Below are 15891 nucleotides of genomic sequence, written 5' to 3'. Positions count from 1 at the left end.
GCTGTACACCAGGATGAATGGCCACTGCCAAACTGTGACAAAGAGCAAAGTAGACCACCCTGAGGTATAACAGGCAGCTGAACACAACACACTTGATTTCGAAACTTCCTGGCAGACTAAAACTGTGTGCCCGACCGAGACTCGAACGGGACCTTTGCCTTTTGTGGGCAAGTGCTCTACCAACTGAGCTACCGAAGCGCGACTCACACCCGTGCTTCAGTAGCTCAGTTGGTAGAGCACTTGCCCGCAAAAGGCAAAGGTCCCGAGTTCGAGTCTCGGTCAGGCACACAGTTTTAGTCTGCCAGGAAGTTTCATATCAGCGCACACTCCGCTGCAGAGTGAAAATCTCATTCTGGACACTTGATTTCAATGGTTGCTTCATTACCCAAGCCATCTGGATCCTCCCTCCACCACCGGCTTCTCTGAGCTGTGCAGATGGGAGTCATCCCTACAACACATAATTATCCTGGTCTCAACCTACGATAACATACTGCCCGTACATCTTCCACCCAACAGTTTCCACCCCTCTGTCCTATCAACCCCTCCCCATTCTCATCTCCCAAATTGTTTGTTTGCAGTCCTCTGCTAATGCATCCACCCATCTTTCCCCACTTCTCTCCTTTTTTGCTCCTTTTTCCCCATGTCCCTGTCCCACAAGCTCCTGACGCTGCACCTGTTGGCATTCTAGTCTCTGCACACTCCATGAGACAGCATTTGCCTCTCTCTCCACCCGTACACCATACCTGCCTCGCCCTCTCTAGATTGCTGTTTGCGTCCCATGTGATGTATCATTGTAGCCTGTGATGCTAGAGTTGGCAGTCATGTGTGCATGAGGTGTGCTTGTGTGTGTGTGTGTGTGTGTGTGTGTGTGTGTGTGTGTGTGTGTGTTTGTGTGTGGATGGTGTGTCTCTCTGTTACTGATGAGGTCTGTGGCTGAAAGCTATATGTAAGTGTCTTTTAATTGTGTCTGTCTGTAACTTGGCATTTCTTTTTTATGGTAAGTAGGCATCTTTTTCAGAAAAGCTTTTCTTGCACCTGCCATTCATCATTTGACATTCTTCTATTTAATTCTCCTGTGGTTAGTTATTTTGCTGCCCAGATAGCAGATCTCATCTATTACTTTTAGGGTGAAATAGATAAAACAGTTACCTTAGAGTAGCACAAAAAATTAACTCAGATCAAACTGAACTGAGATGTATGCATTGTATAAACTTCAATCATATTGTTTTGCCGTGAAATAGGACCAACTTTGATTAGCCAAATTAAACAGAACCAATCAAGCTCAATTGCAGTTTTGAGTTCCCAACCTAATGACACTTCAAAAGAATGGATTTGCATGAAGACAGAAGTAAATAATAAAGGAAGTACTGTTAACACTTCTACTGAAGTTCAGAATATTTTTTCCCTCCAATTTGTAAAGTTAAGTTGATGAGAATACTGGTGATGCAAATAATGATTGCAGACATTAATTGCTCCTATAAGAAATCTTGGAGACAACTCATAATTAATGTGAGAAAATTTTGAAGTATTTCATGGACACTTAGTGGTGCAGTAACAAAGGGAAATTAAAATTATTTTCAGTAAAAATTAAATATATGGAGTTTGACAGCAGCCAGTAATGAATCAACAACTCTTACATAAGTGGTTTTTACGCTTGAATAGCAGTAACTATACATTTTGCATTAAATTCTAGACAAGTCAGTGGGCACTGGAGGGTGATAAATTAACTACCAAATGCCCACATGTTGTTAAACAGCTGTGGCAGCTGCTCATCTATTGATGAACAGAAATAGCAGCCACATTTAGATCAATCAGAAAAGTCTTGTTACCAGCCAATAATTAAAAGTAATTGTGTCTTGATATCTTGGAGGTTGCATGCTTGAGTCGAGGTCACTCCTAAACAGTGTTTGATAATGTACAAAATGCTGAGTGGTACCGTGTTGGATGACTGATGTACCTAAGCAGACAATGCCAATGTTATATTTGCCACTCTCTACATTGACAGAGAGCCTGTAAACTACAGAACTTTTGTTTGCACAAAATGCCGCTGATATCCATGGCAAACAACATGTAACATGTATGTCTTCATCATACTCAATAAATATCTGAAAGTCTGATACATTGCAACAAGATGCCACACTTACCTACAGTTTGTGTTGATAATCAAAGCTGCCATTTTAGACCAACACCAGGCGGCCATAAATAGTGACAGAAAAAATATCATTTTATTTTGTAGCCAAGTTCAGTTTTTTTTTCAAAATTCAGTGTTATTTTATGCAACATTCATTGTTATTTTTTGCTAACATTGTTGTTATTTTTGCCAATATTGATGTTATTTTTTGCCATATTTGGTGTCACTATTGTAATATACTTTATTCTTTTTCCAAAATTGGTACTTTTTTGCCAGTTTCAGTGCCCTTTCTGTCAAATTTGGTGTCTCTTTTTTTGCCAACTTCAGTGTTACTTTTTTGCCAAATTTGGTGTTGATTTTCTTGTCAAATTCGCTGTTGCTTTTTTGCTGAATTTGGTGTTGCTTTTTTCCTGAATTTGGTATTGCTTTTTTGCCAAATTCGGTGTTGCTTTTTTTCTGAATTTGGTGTTGCTTTTTTTCTGAATTTGGTGTTGCTTTTTTATGAATTCGGTGTTGCTTTTTTCCGAATTCGGAGTTGCTTTTTTTCCGAATACGGTGTTGCTTTTTTTCTGAATTCGGTGTTGCTTTCCTTCTGAATTTGGTGTTGCTTTCTTTCTGAATTTGGTGTTGCTTTTTGGCCGAATTTGGTGTTGCTTTTTGGCCAAATTCGGTGTTGCTTTTTGGCTGAATTCATTGTTGCTTTCTTGCCGAATTCGGTGTTGCTTTCTTGCCGAATTCGGTGTTACTTTCTTGCCAAATTTGGTCTTACTTTCTTGCCAAATTTGGTGTTACTTTCTTGCCAAATTCGGTGTTGTCTATTGTGTCAAATTTGGTGTTTTTTGTCAAATTCAGTATTGTATCTTCAAGATTTGTTTTTTTTGCCAAATTCTGTATTATTTTTGCTATTATTGTTGACTTTTTATCGACAGATCAAAGTTTCTTATGCGTGAACCAAACTGTCAATTTAAGATTATATATGAATCTCAACCTTGAGGGGAGTAGAAATCAAAATGCAGTTGTAACATTCATAAATATCAGTTGCCAATATTAGTAAACTGCCATCCTCAGATTTACAAATCTTTCATTTGGAAAAATTACAGATTTTATTACATCTAATAAAAATTTTATATCACATGTTATTTTGCTGAAAACTGCTAATTTTGCTTTATTTTTCATATTATCATTTTTCCTGTCCCTAACTATGAAGATAATTATTGTGACATTCAGACTGTTTTCCTAGCATTCTGAGCCAGTGTGCTGTTGAATGTTCTTTGTTTCTCCACTCCCTTCCCCCCAGCCAATATCTGATCATTTTGATGTTTTTTTGCTGTGGGGATTATTCTGCTTGTTTTCCTCCATATTTTCCTACTATGCAAACTTTTTGAAATGCCAATACTAAAAATCGAAGTAGTCACATCAGGTACTGGTGATGAAAAAGGAATGCCGTATGGTGATAAAAGAACCTGGTTCACCTCAGCAAACTCATGTGGCACTATAGCTGGAACTGTAACTAACTTCTTACAATACACTTTCCCAAGTGACAATAGTTTTACAGTTGAAAAACTAGCAATGAAGGGAATAAATAAGAACTTCAAAATTGGTGTTGATTTCAACCAAAAAGATAAAATAATGGACAACAGTAAATGGCCAAAGAACTCTATGATAAGACGTTTTTTATTCCGGAGGATGCTCAGTGGTGCTCCAGTGCATTAAATCTCAAAATTAAAAACACTCCAGTAGAAAAGGAAATGACACCATTGCAAATATGCAGACTTTGTTATAGGCAGTCCAAATGTAGTGCTCCAGGATAAGACTTGATGTATTATCACTCTTTGGTGAGGAAGTGAGACCCAGTGTATAATGTATATCTGAACAGTGGCATGTCCAACTAGGAATATAATGCTGGAGAGATATTGAATATATGTAAATGATAACATATTATAGGAAACTACTATCCATGGCAATGTATCTGTGTATGCAAATAATAAGCTCAGTGCCAATTAAATCAACTTAAATAACTTCTGTGTAGATTTGGACATAGAATTAACTGCCCATCAGTTGACTGCTTATGAGCTTCCTGTGCCATACGACTGTGTCAGATGTTTATCTCTCCTGTTACTTGCCGCTGTGTTCGTGGACTTTGTCTTATCAAGAACCTGCGTGGCTTCATCAAGAACAGACATTTCAGTTGTTATATAGTTGTGTGGGGACTCATTCTCAGGAGTTGTACTTAGATGGTTTGTGTAATAGATAAACAACTGCTACTGAAAGTTAAGGACACTTCAAGATGCTAACTTAATTGTAATCTGCGTGTACTGTTCCCTAGATGGAAATTTTGAAAATTTCATCAACCTATTGGAAAGGTGTCTCTGTAACCTAGTGCACCTAGGACAAAGAATCCCCTTGTGTGGTGTCGTCAACATCCAGGTCGGAGAAGATAATATAAAGAGAGAGATTTTATGAACTTGGTAAGCTGCTATAGACAATTTGTGGGAAATTATCTGTTAACAGTGGAGATGACACAACTGTCGGTAACCTAAACTGATGGTACTACAAAATTGACCTCAAACTTGCAGATCACAGTGCAGTAATCATCATGCTATGGCTAAAATCAATGAGTACATAACAAGTTATCGGCCGACATCCAATTTCTGTTTTCAGAAATTGGGTTATTACAGAGAAAAGTTTAAATGCTTTCACAGCTGCATTGACACAAAATATTTGAAGAATGGCTATCAAATGATTCATTCAGTTGCCTGTTCCAGACGATTAAAGTCAAATTTGAAGAAAATTTTCCACTAAGAGATATTCAATTGTGAAATCAAAATGCATACAGTAAACTGTCAAAGTAAAGAGGTGGTATATCCCTAGACTAGCTGAAATAAAATGCATTGTCTAGATACTAAACAATAAGGTCAAAGAGGTAAAGATATTGACATTAAGGGTAGACTGTACAACAATTATTTACTGGCCAAATGGATTTACAGAAAGACAGTAAAAAAAAAAATAAATAAATAAAGAAAGACAGCAATGCCAAATTTATTGATGAAGCTCGCATTCCTTGCAAGGTAGTGTGAGGTCTGTTAAGTTACGTCAGGACTGAACCTCATTCTGTTGACCCACATTTACTATTGTACAATATAGAAAATTTTTGAAATTTTGTTCATTTTTTTAACTAAGGTCAAAAGTGACCTCTATTTGGCAATGTTTATACAGATAGCCCTTAGTATCTTGTTTCCTAATGTAGCATCAACAGCATCACCTTATTTAACTAGAATATATTCTACTGCTCATGTTTTAATTTTATTGCTGCTCATCCCACTGCCTCTTTTTCAAGGCACTATTAAATCCATTGAACTGATCTTCCAGGCCTTTTAAGGTCTCCAACAGAATTACAATGTCATTTTCAAAACTCATAGTTTTAATTTTTTCTCCCCATAACTTTTCCAACTTATTCCTAGGTTTCTTTTACTGGTTGCCTTGCTTGCGGACTGAATAACATGGGGATTTGTTACAGTACTGTCTCATTCCCTTCTCAGATAATGTATACTTCTTATATTCATTGACTCTTACAACTGCTACTAACTTTCTGAGTTCGATTTTTTACATTCATCTGTTTGTACCACTAGGTATCGGTAAGTCCATTTCTACTTCCTTTTTGGCTATTTTAGCATTGGGAACTCTAGAACGATACAATTACTTGGATCTTGGGATGCCATTCTGTCCTCTTGCATCATTTGGGCATTAATAATAATAATAATAATAAAGATTTTATTGTCTTTAGGCCATTACAGCAATTGACAATGTCAAATGAAGTTACAATTTATAATATAGTGTGATAAGGTATTGACTACTGAAATATTTTAGCTTATATTACAATAAATGTACATTGGGTCATCTGTTGGATTACTGCATTTTACAGTTGAAGAATTCATTGGGCAATAAACCATTCATGCAGTCTTTCTTTGAATGTATGTTCCGGAAGATCCTGTATGGCATGTGGCAGCTTATTAAATAGCTTGTGCCCTGTGACTTCATAGCTATTTATTGATTTTGATAGTCTGTGGTAAGGCATGTATATGTGTTTGATGCTTCTTGTATTGTAACAATGTACATTTTCTCTACGTTTCACATCTTGTAGGTTCTTCTTCGTAAAGATTAAGACATTGTATATATAGAGGTTTATTACAGTCATAATTTTTTGTTTAGTAAATAAGGGTTTACAGTGAGCCTTATGTGAAGAATTTGTAATTATCCTAATGGCTTTCTTCTGCAATAATAGGATGTCATGTATATGACTACAGTTACCCCACAAGATAATGCCATGGGATATTATACTCTGGAAAAATGCAAAATAAGATGATCTGATGTATGTTTCAGGTACACAATTTCTGAGTTGTCTTAATAAATAAATTACTCTAGATAGTTTGCTACTAATATAGTTTACATGTTGGCCCCAGGATAACTTTTCGTCTAAATAAACTCCCAGGAATTTAACAGATCTAGGGTCATCAGATAGTGGCTTGTCTCTTAGAGTGAAGATTATCTGCTGAGTTTTATTTTCATTTAGCAGGAAACCATTTGCTCTGAACCAATATGCTGCATGAGTGAGTGTATTTTCAGCACAGGTTTTAAGATAATTAAGATTGTTACTGCTATGGAGAAAAGTCGTATCATCTGCATACAATACAGTGGTGGATCTAATAAACGAGGGGAGGTCATTGATCATTATCAGAAACAGGAAGGGCCCCAGTACAGATCCCTGAGGCACACCTACTTTAACATTTTCTATGCTTGATGTTTCCTTACCAACACAAACTACCTGTTTACGGTTGTTGAGATAAGCTTTTAATAGTCTGAGACTGTGTTCTTTGATGCCATAGAATTCTAGTTTCTCTAGTAGTGACATGTGCTCAACACAGTCGAAGGCCTTGCTTAGGTCACAGAATGAGACCTGAGCAAAGCCTTTGTTCTCAAAAACTTTGAGGATGTAACTGACTACCGTGTTGATTGCATCAATGGTCGACAGATTCTTCCTAAACTCGTATTGTGTAGCATTAATTATTCCTAGATTCTCAAAGTGAGATGATAATTGTTGGCACATGATGCATTCTATTACCTTGGAGAATGAGGGTACTATTGAAATAGGCCTGTAGCTAGATGGAGAGTCTTTATCTCCCTTTTTGTATACTGGGATGATCCTAGACAGTTTGAACTCATCAGGAAGATATCCCTCAAGTAAGCACTTGTTTATGCAATGGGTTAAGGGGTAGAGAATGCGGTCACACACTTTTTTTAGCAGGTTGCATGATATGCCATATATATCTAAGCTATCAGATGATTTCAGTTGTTTTATGACCCCTTGTACATATCTAGGCGATACTTCGGAGAAGGTTACCATGCTTGTATTTAGTGACTGTCTACCCAAATTTTGGGAGAGTAACTCTGATGGACTAATGTCTGGTTTGATAATTGCGTCTCCTATTTCTTTTACTGAATTAATAAAAAACTCATTGAGTGTTTGTGGTGGGATATTAATTTTGTCTTTTTTAGTATCTCTGGCAGCACTGTTAATTACTTTCCAAGCGGTTTTGCATTTATTGGTGGAATTATGTATGCTGTTGGCATTGTAGGTTTTTTTGGCTTGCAGGATGGCTTTTTTGTATTCATTCCTGCATTCCACATAGGCTGATTTGGCACAGTCAGACTTCATACTATTGTATATGTTGTACAGTAACAAAACTTGTTTCTTTAGATCTGTCAGCTGTTTAGTGTACCATATGTTTTGTCTGTTTTGAGATCTGTATTTGGGCTGCTGTCCTTTATTTTGATTTTCTTTATGGGAATACTATGGTTAAATAGGGTCAAGAATGCATCAAAAAATCTATCAAATATTATTTTGGCTGGCAGGTCATTACTTGATGTGTAATGTCCATTGACACTACAATGGCCAAACCAGTCTCTGTCAGCAAGGGAATTACGAAATGTGTTAATTTTATCCTGAGTTATGGGTCTGGTAATCACAACTGTTGGGACAGGTCTGTTTGTATTGCTCCTATTGAGGGGAATTTTACTTGCATAATTTAGAGGTACGGAGTCATGGCCCGAGAATGGGAACACTACAACTTTGCATGTGTTTTCAGTGGTCTTGAAGTTTACAAAGATGTTATCTAAACATGCTATGTTTCTTGTGGGCCTGTTATTAACATGATGTAAATTGTATTGTCTTAGTAAGTTTTCCAGATCTGCAACACTACCCTTACATTTAGTAACATCAAAATCAGCATTCAAGTCACCTCCTATTGCAATATCATAATGTAGCCATTTAATATTACTTAATTCACTCAATAGCATGTCCATTTTTTCTAAAAATATGTTAATGCTTCCCTTTGGTGATCTGTACATGGATACTACTATTAGCTTATGACTATTAATGATTATACCCGTAACTTCAAAGTGCTGTTGATCACACAAGGAATTTAGGTCTAGTTTGGTTATTGTACAATTGAGTGACTGGTTGGAATAAATTGCCACACCACCTCTAATGTGCTCTTTCCTACAGTAGCTATTTACTATACTAAAATTGTCAAATTTGGCAACTGCAAGTTCATTCTCATTAGCCCAGTGTTCACTCAGACAAATAATATCAAACTGGTTATCAAGACCAAACTCATTTATGATAAGTTCTTTATCTTTCAGTCCTTGAACGTTAAGGTAACATATTTTAAGATCCATGCTCTTATTGCTTACACACTGAACACTATGGTGATTGGTTTTCAAACGTTTTGCAGGGCTTATCTTTTGGATTTCTGCCTCTTGTTGCCTTTTACTAAAAATTTGTTCAGTTGGAGTGGTAGCACATCTACTGTTGTGTACCTACTCTTCCCTCCTTGTGATGATATTGTAGATGAAGCTGCTACTAGACGAATTGATGGAACTGGTGCTATGGTGTCTGGAGGCACTGTTGTGGCATCTGGTGACTGAGGAGATAAGGTGGTTGCTTCTTCTTCTGCTGCTGTTGAATCTTGCTGGTGAAGTGTGATAGGTACTGCTGCTGCTGCTGTAGGCATTGTTATGGCAACTGGTGACAGTGGAGATTTGGATGTTGCTTCATCTTCTGCTGCTGTTGAATCCTGTAGATGAAGTGTGGTAGGTACTGCTGCTGCAGCATTTGTTATGTGTGTAGGTACAATTGCTGCTTCCACCTCTACTTCTACTGCTGCAATAGAAGTAACCATTTCTTCAGGTTCTGCTTGCGTCAAGAAAGGAACTGGAAGAGCAGCAATTACTTCTTGGTTATCAGATGCTTTCAGTATCATGCTGATGTTTTGGCACAGAATCTTCTTGCCTCTGTTATTAAGGTGCATGCCATGTCTTGTGTAACAGTCTCTTTGCAAGGAGTCCATACTTATAAAATATGGATTTTGGTAGGCCCTGCAAATCTTTGAGTATTGCCTGTTTGCTTTTATGGTTTCCACGTTCACACATGACCATTCCGAAAGGTCTTGCCTATGTGGAATTCCGACTACAAAAACTGATTTCTCTCCTGTTGAATTTAGTATTGCCTTAAGGTTTCGTGTTGCATTGTGGAGGTCATTTTTATATACATTATTGGCTCCAGCTATGACAACAATATGACGATCATTTTCAGTTTCTATGTTTCTAACGAGTTCTTGGATGGGTGCACCTGGTTTGACAATACTAGTTGCTTGAATACAATGACTGTAACGTAGTATTTTTGCGATCTCACATCCATGGCTATCAGAGAATATTTGTCTTCACGTTTATTGCGGAAGTTTCTGCTCATGTGCTTGTCACTATATAGATTCGGTGTGTTGTTGTCATCACAGTTTTCTGTGGATTCCACATTTATATCTGAATCTAGTGCATGAAAATGGTTTTTTGTTACCACAGTAATTCTACAGTCACTGGGTTTCACACGACCAACCCTTTTTGGCCTAGTAAACATATGTTGCCTTGTTGTTTCTGCCTTTAGGCCTATATCCACTTCAGAGCACTCGTTTATTGTAGGTAGGACACTGAAACCGCTTTTATTGCCACGGTTCGTTCCATTCATTGTATTTATCACCTTTTCGCTTCTTTCTTCCGTGATCATGCTAGTCCTGTGCTCCCAGTTCCGTGTTTTACTTGCTTTGGCGATCGGGATATTACGCGCCTGTTTCAGTTCGGCATTTTCATTTTCTAAATGCGCAATGTCCCGCCTTAGTACATCTACAATTAATTGCAGGCTTGATACATGTTCATTTAGCTTCACTATTTCACTGTTATAATTTACATATGTTCCGTTTTTCACCACACAACTATAACTTTTGTTCACTTTCTCACTATAAACAATTGTACCGGACGCCATGTTCATCATTAGTGAGTGATCTTAAATATGTTTCATTGCCTATAAAAGACAATGATCTGGGTTAGAGACCATGTACAGTACACCATTTTAATATAAAAAAGATTATGTCTCCCGGTACTGACTACTGATTGTATTGGCATTTTCAGATGCCAAAATCTAGACAGGGTTGCACCTTGATTTTTTTTTTTTTTTAATTCTTGACACCCAGCAAATTTTTGGACTTAAATACATATTTAAGTTCATAACAATAGAGCCCAGTTTTATTGTGTGTCACTATAATTCTAAAAAATCACTGGTCTGTAAAGAGTTAATTCATTTGTGTTCTGCAAATCACCAATTCAACTTATTTGAAATGGTTTGTAAAGTATTTTGTAACCAATTTTGTAATTATTTGTAATAATTCAGTCTGCTGGGAAGAACTGGATTAACTATGTAAGCATTGGTAATTAAATAATGTACAGAACATGTCCTTTAAGATGGTGTTCTTCTGGAATCACCGGTTTTTATCTGATATTCTAAAGTCTGTCTCACTTTAGTAAGCAGCTTTTGAAATGATAAATGTATCAGCAAATTTTTCACATTGTAGTGAGCTTTCTTATGCAGTCAGTAATAAATGTAAGGTAATTTCATTTTCCAGAAATTATATTAACAAACATTGCTCTTGGATTTTGAGGTAATTAGTCACCATACCTCAAGTGATAGAACATGAATGTATTTGGCACCCTGGATGGTGCCTAATTGCTGCAACTTGTTAGACACTGGCTGGGTTTTAATTTGGCTCTTGTCACATCCTATATGTCTTAAGTTTGTTACTTGAAGGCATGCCACTTAACGAGCATACTGACAGTAAAAATTAAATAAAATATAAACAACTAAAAAAACTGATAGACCATTGAGACAGTATTCACAGCTAACTATGCAAAAGTGTGTGAACATAATATTGAGTGAATGTATCAGCCAAGAACAACAGATGATATGCTACTGAAGATGATTGAATTATCATAATGAAGAGAAGGCAGTTCTGAAGGCAAGTCCAGGAAGACTAAAATCAATAAATTCTTGCCAACAGTTGCCAATGATTTAAATTTATTACAATCTATCTTACTGGTGCTGTCACCAAGGAGTATAGTATCATTTCCATTACTAAGTTTATTCATTGTTTACCTGATATTGAACTGAGTTGCCTTCACTTTGTTTGTGAGATTTTGAATTTCATTCGCATAGTAAACAGTTTATTGCCTTTTTGATGACACAATAAAGAATACTGCTATACTGCTTGTAGTGTCCCTTTAATTATCGACTGTAACTAGCCGTCTGTACTAAACATGCACTGACTGATCGAAAATTTCTGGACATCTATTAGTCAACGTTAATATGGGATGGGGTGTGCCCATCCTTTGCCGTTATGATGGGTTGAACTCTGCTGGGGACACGTTCATTGAAGTGTCTAAATGTCTGTGGAAGAATGGCACGTTATTTGTCCTGAAGAGCTAACACTAGAGAAGATAATGATGTTGGACACTGGGGTCTGGAATGAAATCAGTGTCATAACGTATCCCAAAGGTGTTCCACTGGATCCAGGCCAGTTAATTTCAGAAATGTTTTTGTCCACAAATGATGGTTTATGACAAGGTGCAGTGTCCTGCTGATACAAACATCATTATCTTTTAATTGTTCCTCTAGGGCACACAGTACACAATACTGTAAAATGTGTTCATTTCCTTCTGCATTTAGCAATTATTTTAGCTCAATACAAGGATTGCGACTTGACCATGGAAAAAAAAAAAAAAAAAAGAAAAAAACCTTATCACCATATCCTATGCAACTCACCCTTGGCAGTACACAATGATAGCAAGTAACATTCTCCAGGCATTTTCCAAACACAAATCCTTCACTCAGATTGACACAGGTTATAATGTGATTTTTCATTCCAAATCACTCATTTTCGGTCATTTACTATCCTGTGACGACACTTTTTAAACCACTTCAAGTGTTGGCTAGCACTGAGTAGAGAAATGTGTGGCATATGAGAAGCTTCTTGACCATTGTACCTCATCCTTTTTAACTCCTTATGCATAGTTATTGTGCTAGCTGGGTTGTTGGTAACACTTGATTGATTCCTTCCACTGATTTGGTGTGATTTTTTACAACCATCCTCTGCAATGGTTGATGGTTCTTGGCCATCAGTACAAGTACACGAGGTCCGTCTTGTCTTGGTTAACTATGAGTGTTCCTTTTCCTTTCCACCTCACAATCACATCACGTCACCAATTGTACAGCTGGGTAGCTACAGAAAGGTTGAAATGTCCTTGATGGATTTGTTACTCAGGTGACATTTACAGACTACTCCACATTTGAAGTAACTGAGCTCTTCTGACAACTGTTCCACAGTTACTGCTTTTCTACAACAACAAATTATTGCCAGCTGTCTTTCATGCTGGTGGATCCACCTCTCAGAGAAATCTAGTGGTCAGTTCAACATTGCTCTTTTCTGACTCAAAATACTTTTATCCAAGATATTAACCATCATTTTCCTTGGCTTTCACTATAATTGTTTCTGATGCATTGTAAAATGGAACTGGATTCATAATTTTGTAAGCATATTTTCAGGGAGGGATGAAATTTCTCATCTATGCATGCCCTTGGTAAACATTTCCCCCTTGCACTTCCACTTAACTCACTCAGAAAAGTGTAACAGGGTCATAATTTATCTTTCTTTTTTTTTAAAATTACGTGTTTCCTTTCTTAATTATACCCTTTTAATAGGGATGCTTTATTGGTGCCATTTGACCACCATAGTCAGATAAATCATTTTTTGTGGCCCTCCTATCTAATTCATGAAAACTTCTTTATTTAGAAATAAACTGTCTGTTGGAATTGGGCATCCTTCAAGTCTCTTTGAGAACATTACTGTTGGGATTCAGCCACAGCTGAAGAATGGTAGGTCAAATGTTCTTGATCAGAACAGTCTGAGATAAAATCCATATTGAAATCTCCACACAAAACTGCTTCCAAATTATTTGTAGTATATCTTATTGATCACTTAATAAAGCTTAAAAATTCCTTTTTAAGGTCAGTACAGTGTGGGAACCACTATCTCTTAATGTTTTCAAGTATATTATTAAATTATATACTCAAAGAGCTGCTCACTACAATATTCATTTATGTCTATGTTATGGAACTTTATTCCACTTTTTGGTACACAGCTACCCTCCCATTTCCTCATATTATGCTATGTATGGGATGTTATGTCCAAATATATTATGACTGTTATCCTTTGTGCAACAAAGTTGCCTGTTTTTGTTTCTCTGTTGATTCCTGTAACTGTGTCTGTAACTGTAATTAGTTAGCAACTCTGTCTTCTGGAAAAAGGTCTTGAAAATATTGGAAATCACAGGAAGTGGACAGACAATGCTCATTACACTGAACACTTCTATTTCATTTAGTATGTACTGAATGATTTTCATTTTCCTGAAATTACATATTCAGAAGTAATACCAACAGGAACATTAACTAAAAAAGTCTGTGATGTACAATATTCAATATCTGAAACAGATGGTTTCATTCTTGGTTTGTTTGTGTGAGTTATTGTTATAGAATCCATGTGTAATGAAGTTATTGGTCTGAAAGCTGTTACTCTTTGGCTTTTGGGATGTCTTGGTACAATGAAAATGACTCTTGTTTCTCTATTGTATTTAAATTGTCCACATGCTTGGTTCTCTTGGCCTACCACTACAATGTAATTGTCCTCTAATGATCAGCCATTGTGCATTATAAAACTCTTTCAGGATAATGTGTATGCCAGATTTTTTTTCTCATCTTTTTACAGCCTCTGATTTCTTCCTCAAAAATAGATTTTGAGAATATAATGAAATTTTCATTAGTAATACATGACACACAATTTTGCAGTAGCATTGCTGTTCTTATCATGTTGGGTAGCTGTGAACAGTAGATCATTTCCAAGTGCTCTTTAATTTTAACAGAAACTATTGTTATGACCAGAAAACATTAAATTGCTCATGTATGTCTGTTTACATCTCTCCTGTTCTTGACTAATGTGATTAATACTAAACTTCTTGTCTGTGAGGTTTTATTTTCATAACAGGTGATAAATTTTCCTTTCAATTGGTTTGTGAATGGGATTTGTTTGTTACTTCCAAGGCTCTGATTTCTGTCCGCAAGTCTTTGTGCTGGTTGTATGCTAATAAGAAGCTCATTCACACTAAATTATCCAAATGACTCTTTTCATTTAAGCTGATGTGCTTCGATGTTAAGTTGTTTGTGATCTCTTTATGACAATATAGACTTACATGATATATTAATTATTTATTAGCTTAGCAGAAATATAGACCACATGTCCATGTCTAAATATGATAAATAAGGCAGAATAAGTGCTCAGTGTTTTCATTTACTAGAAATATGTGGAAAACCCCTCCCATGTTATTCAGCAAGATTCTGTTCTTCCATGAGAGTATGTTCACTTGCTGTTTGTGACTAGTGAAAGCAATGAAATATAACTTACATGACTTCTGAGGTATTTGACATAATATTTTTGTTTCAAGGCTACAAGAAGTGAAGCGGAAACGTGAGGAGAAACTGGATGTAAAGAAATCAAAAATAACAGGTGGTGGATTGGTAAGTTGAATGATTTTTGACATGAATGTAATTTTAAAATATTATTAGTATTTTTTTAATTTGGAGATGTTCTATGTACATAATTAATATTGCTTGTTTATTAAGTAACTCAAGTCCTGAATCAAAATTCCTTTGATTTACTTACAGAAAGCAAAAGTACAGATGCGAGCAAAGATGACACCTGTGAGTTAAAAGCAAGTCTACACAATGTACCTGTTCATCTGCATAACTACTCATGCCTGTCACCATCATCATTGCCACTTCTATTCGTGCTGCTGTTTCACCAAGCTACTTTCAAAAATTATGTAAATGTTACATATGGTGCTATTAAATTAAAGCAGATTCATTATTTATTAACACACTGTAAATAGCTTGTATTATAAATGGATGTAAATTTAATGTACTGTCATTTGTGTTTTTCAGTAACAATGTACATAAAACAAAACTTAATTTTAAGTAAAGAGCTTCTAATGTGACAACATGTACTGTATCTCTAAACTGACATTGTTGATACCAGCATCATCCAGTACCATACAGCAATGGATATACTGTTGCTGAATTTGTCCAGTGGCCGTTATACAAGTCATGTGCACAAAATAATTTTGCCCATGTGCAGAAACGTATCCTTGTTGTCTGTGCTGGGCAAGTCCACCTCTTTGTTTTGAAAGGTAGGATGATTTACTTTGCTGTTGCCTACTGAGTTATCCCCTTTGTCTTTTAGAAATGGCTGTCTTAGTTGATTATGCACTGAATT

At 36.3% G+C, this 15891-nt stretch overlaps 1 protein-coding gene across 1 annotated transcript in view; it reads left to right on the top strand.

Annotated features, from left to right (window-relative positions):
• LOC126416933 (formin-2-like) overlaps positions 1 to 15616 on the top strand; it is a 361208-nt gene extending 345592 nt beyond the window's left edge. Inside the window, exons 20-21 of the mRNA XM_050084813.1 lie at positions 15065 to 15137; positions 15285 to 15616. Of these exons, the coding sequence (XP_049940770.1) occupies positions 15065 to 15137; positions 15285 to 15329 (118 nt within the window). The 3' untranslated portion in view covers positions 15330 to 15616. The remainder of the gene's footprint in view (positions 1 to 15064; positions 15138 to 15284) is intronic.
• Positions 15617 to 15891: the final 275 nt, after the last annotated feature.

This window comes from Schistocerca serialis, chromosome 8, assembly GCF_023864345.2.
Source record: "Schistocerca serialis cubense isolate TAMUIC-IGC-003099 chromosome 8, iqSchSeri2.2, whole genome shotgun sequence".
NCBI classification, from domain to species: Eukaryota; Metazoa; Arthropoda; class Insecta; order Orthoptera; family Acrididae; genus Schistocerca; species Schistocerca serialis.
The sequence above is the reverse complement of the archived record's forward strand: the minus strand, read 5'-3'. Positions and strand labels throughout refer to the sequence as shown.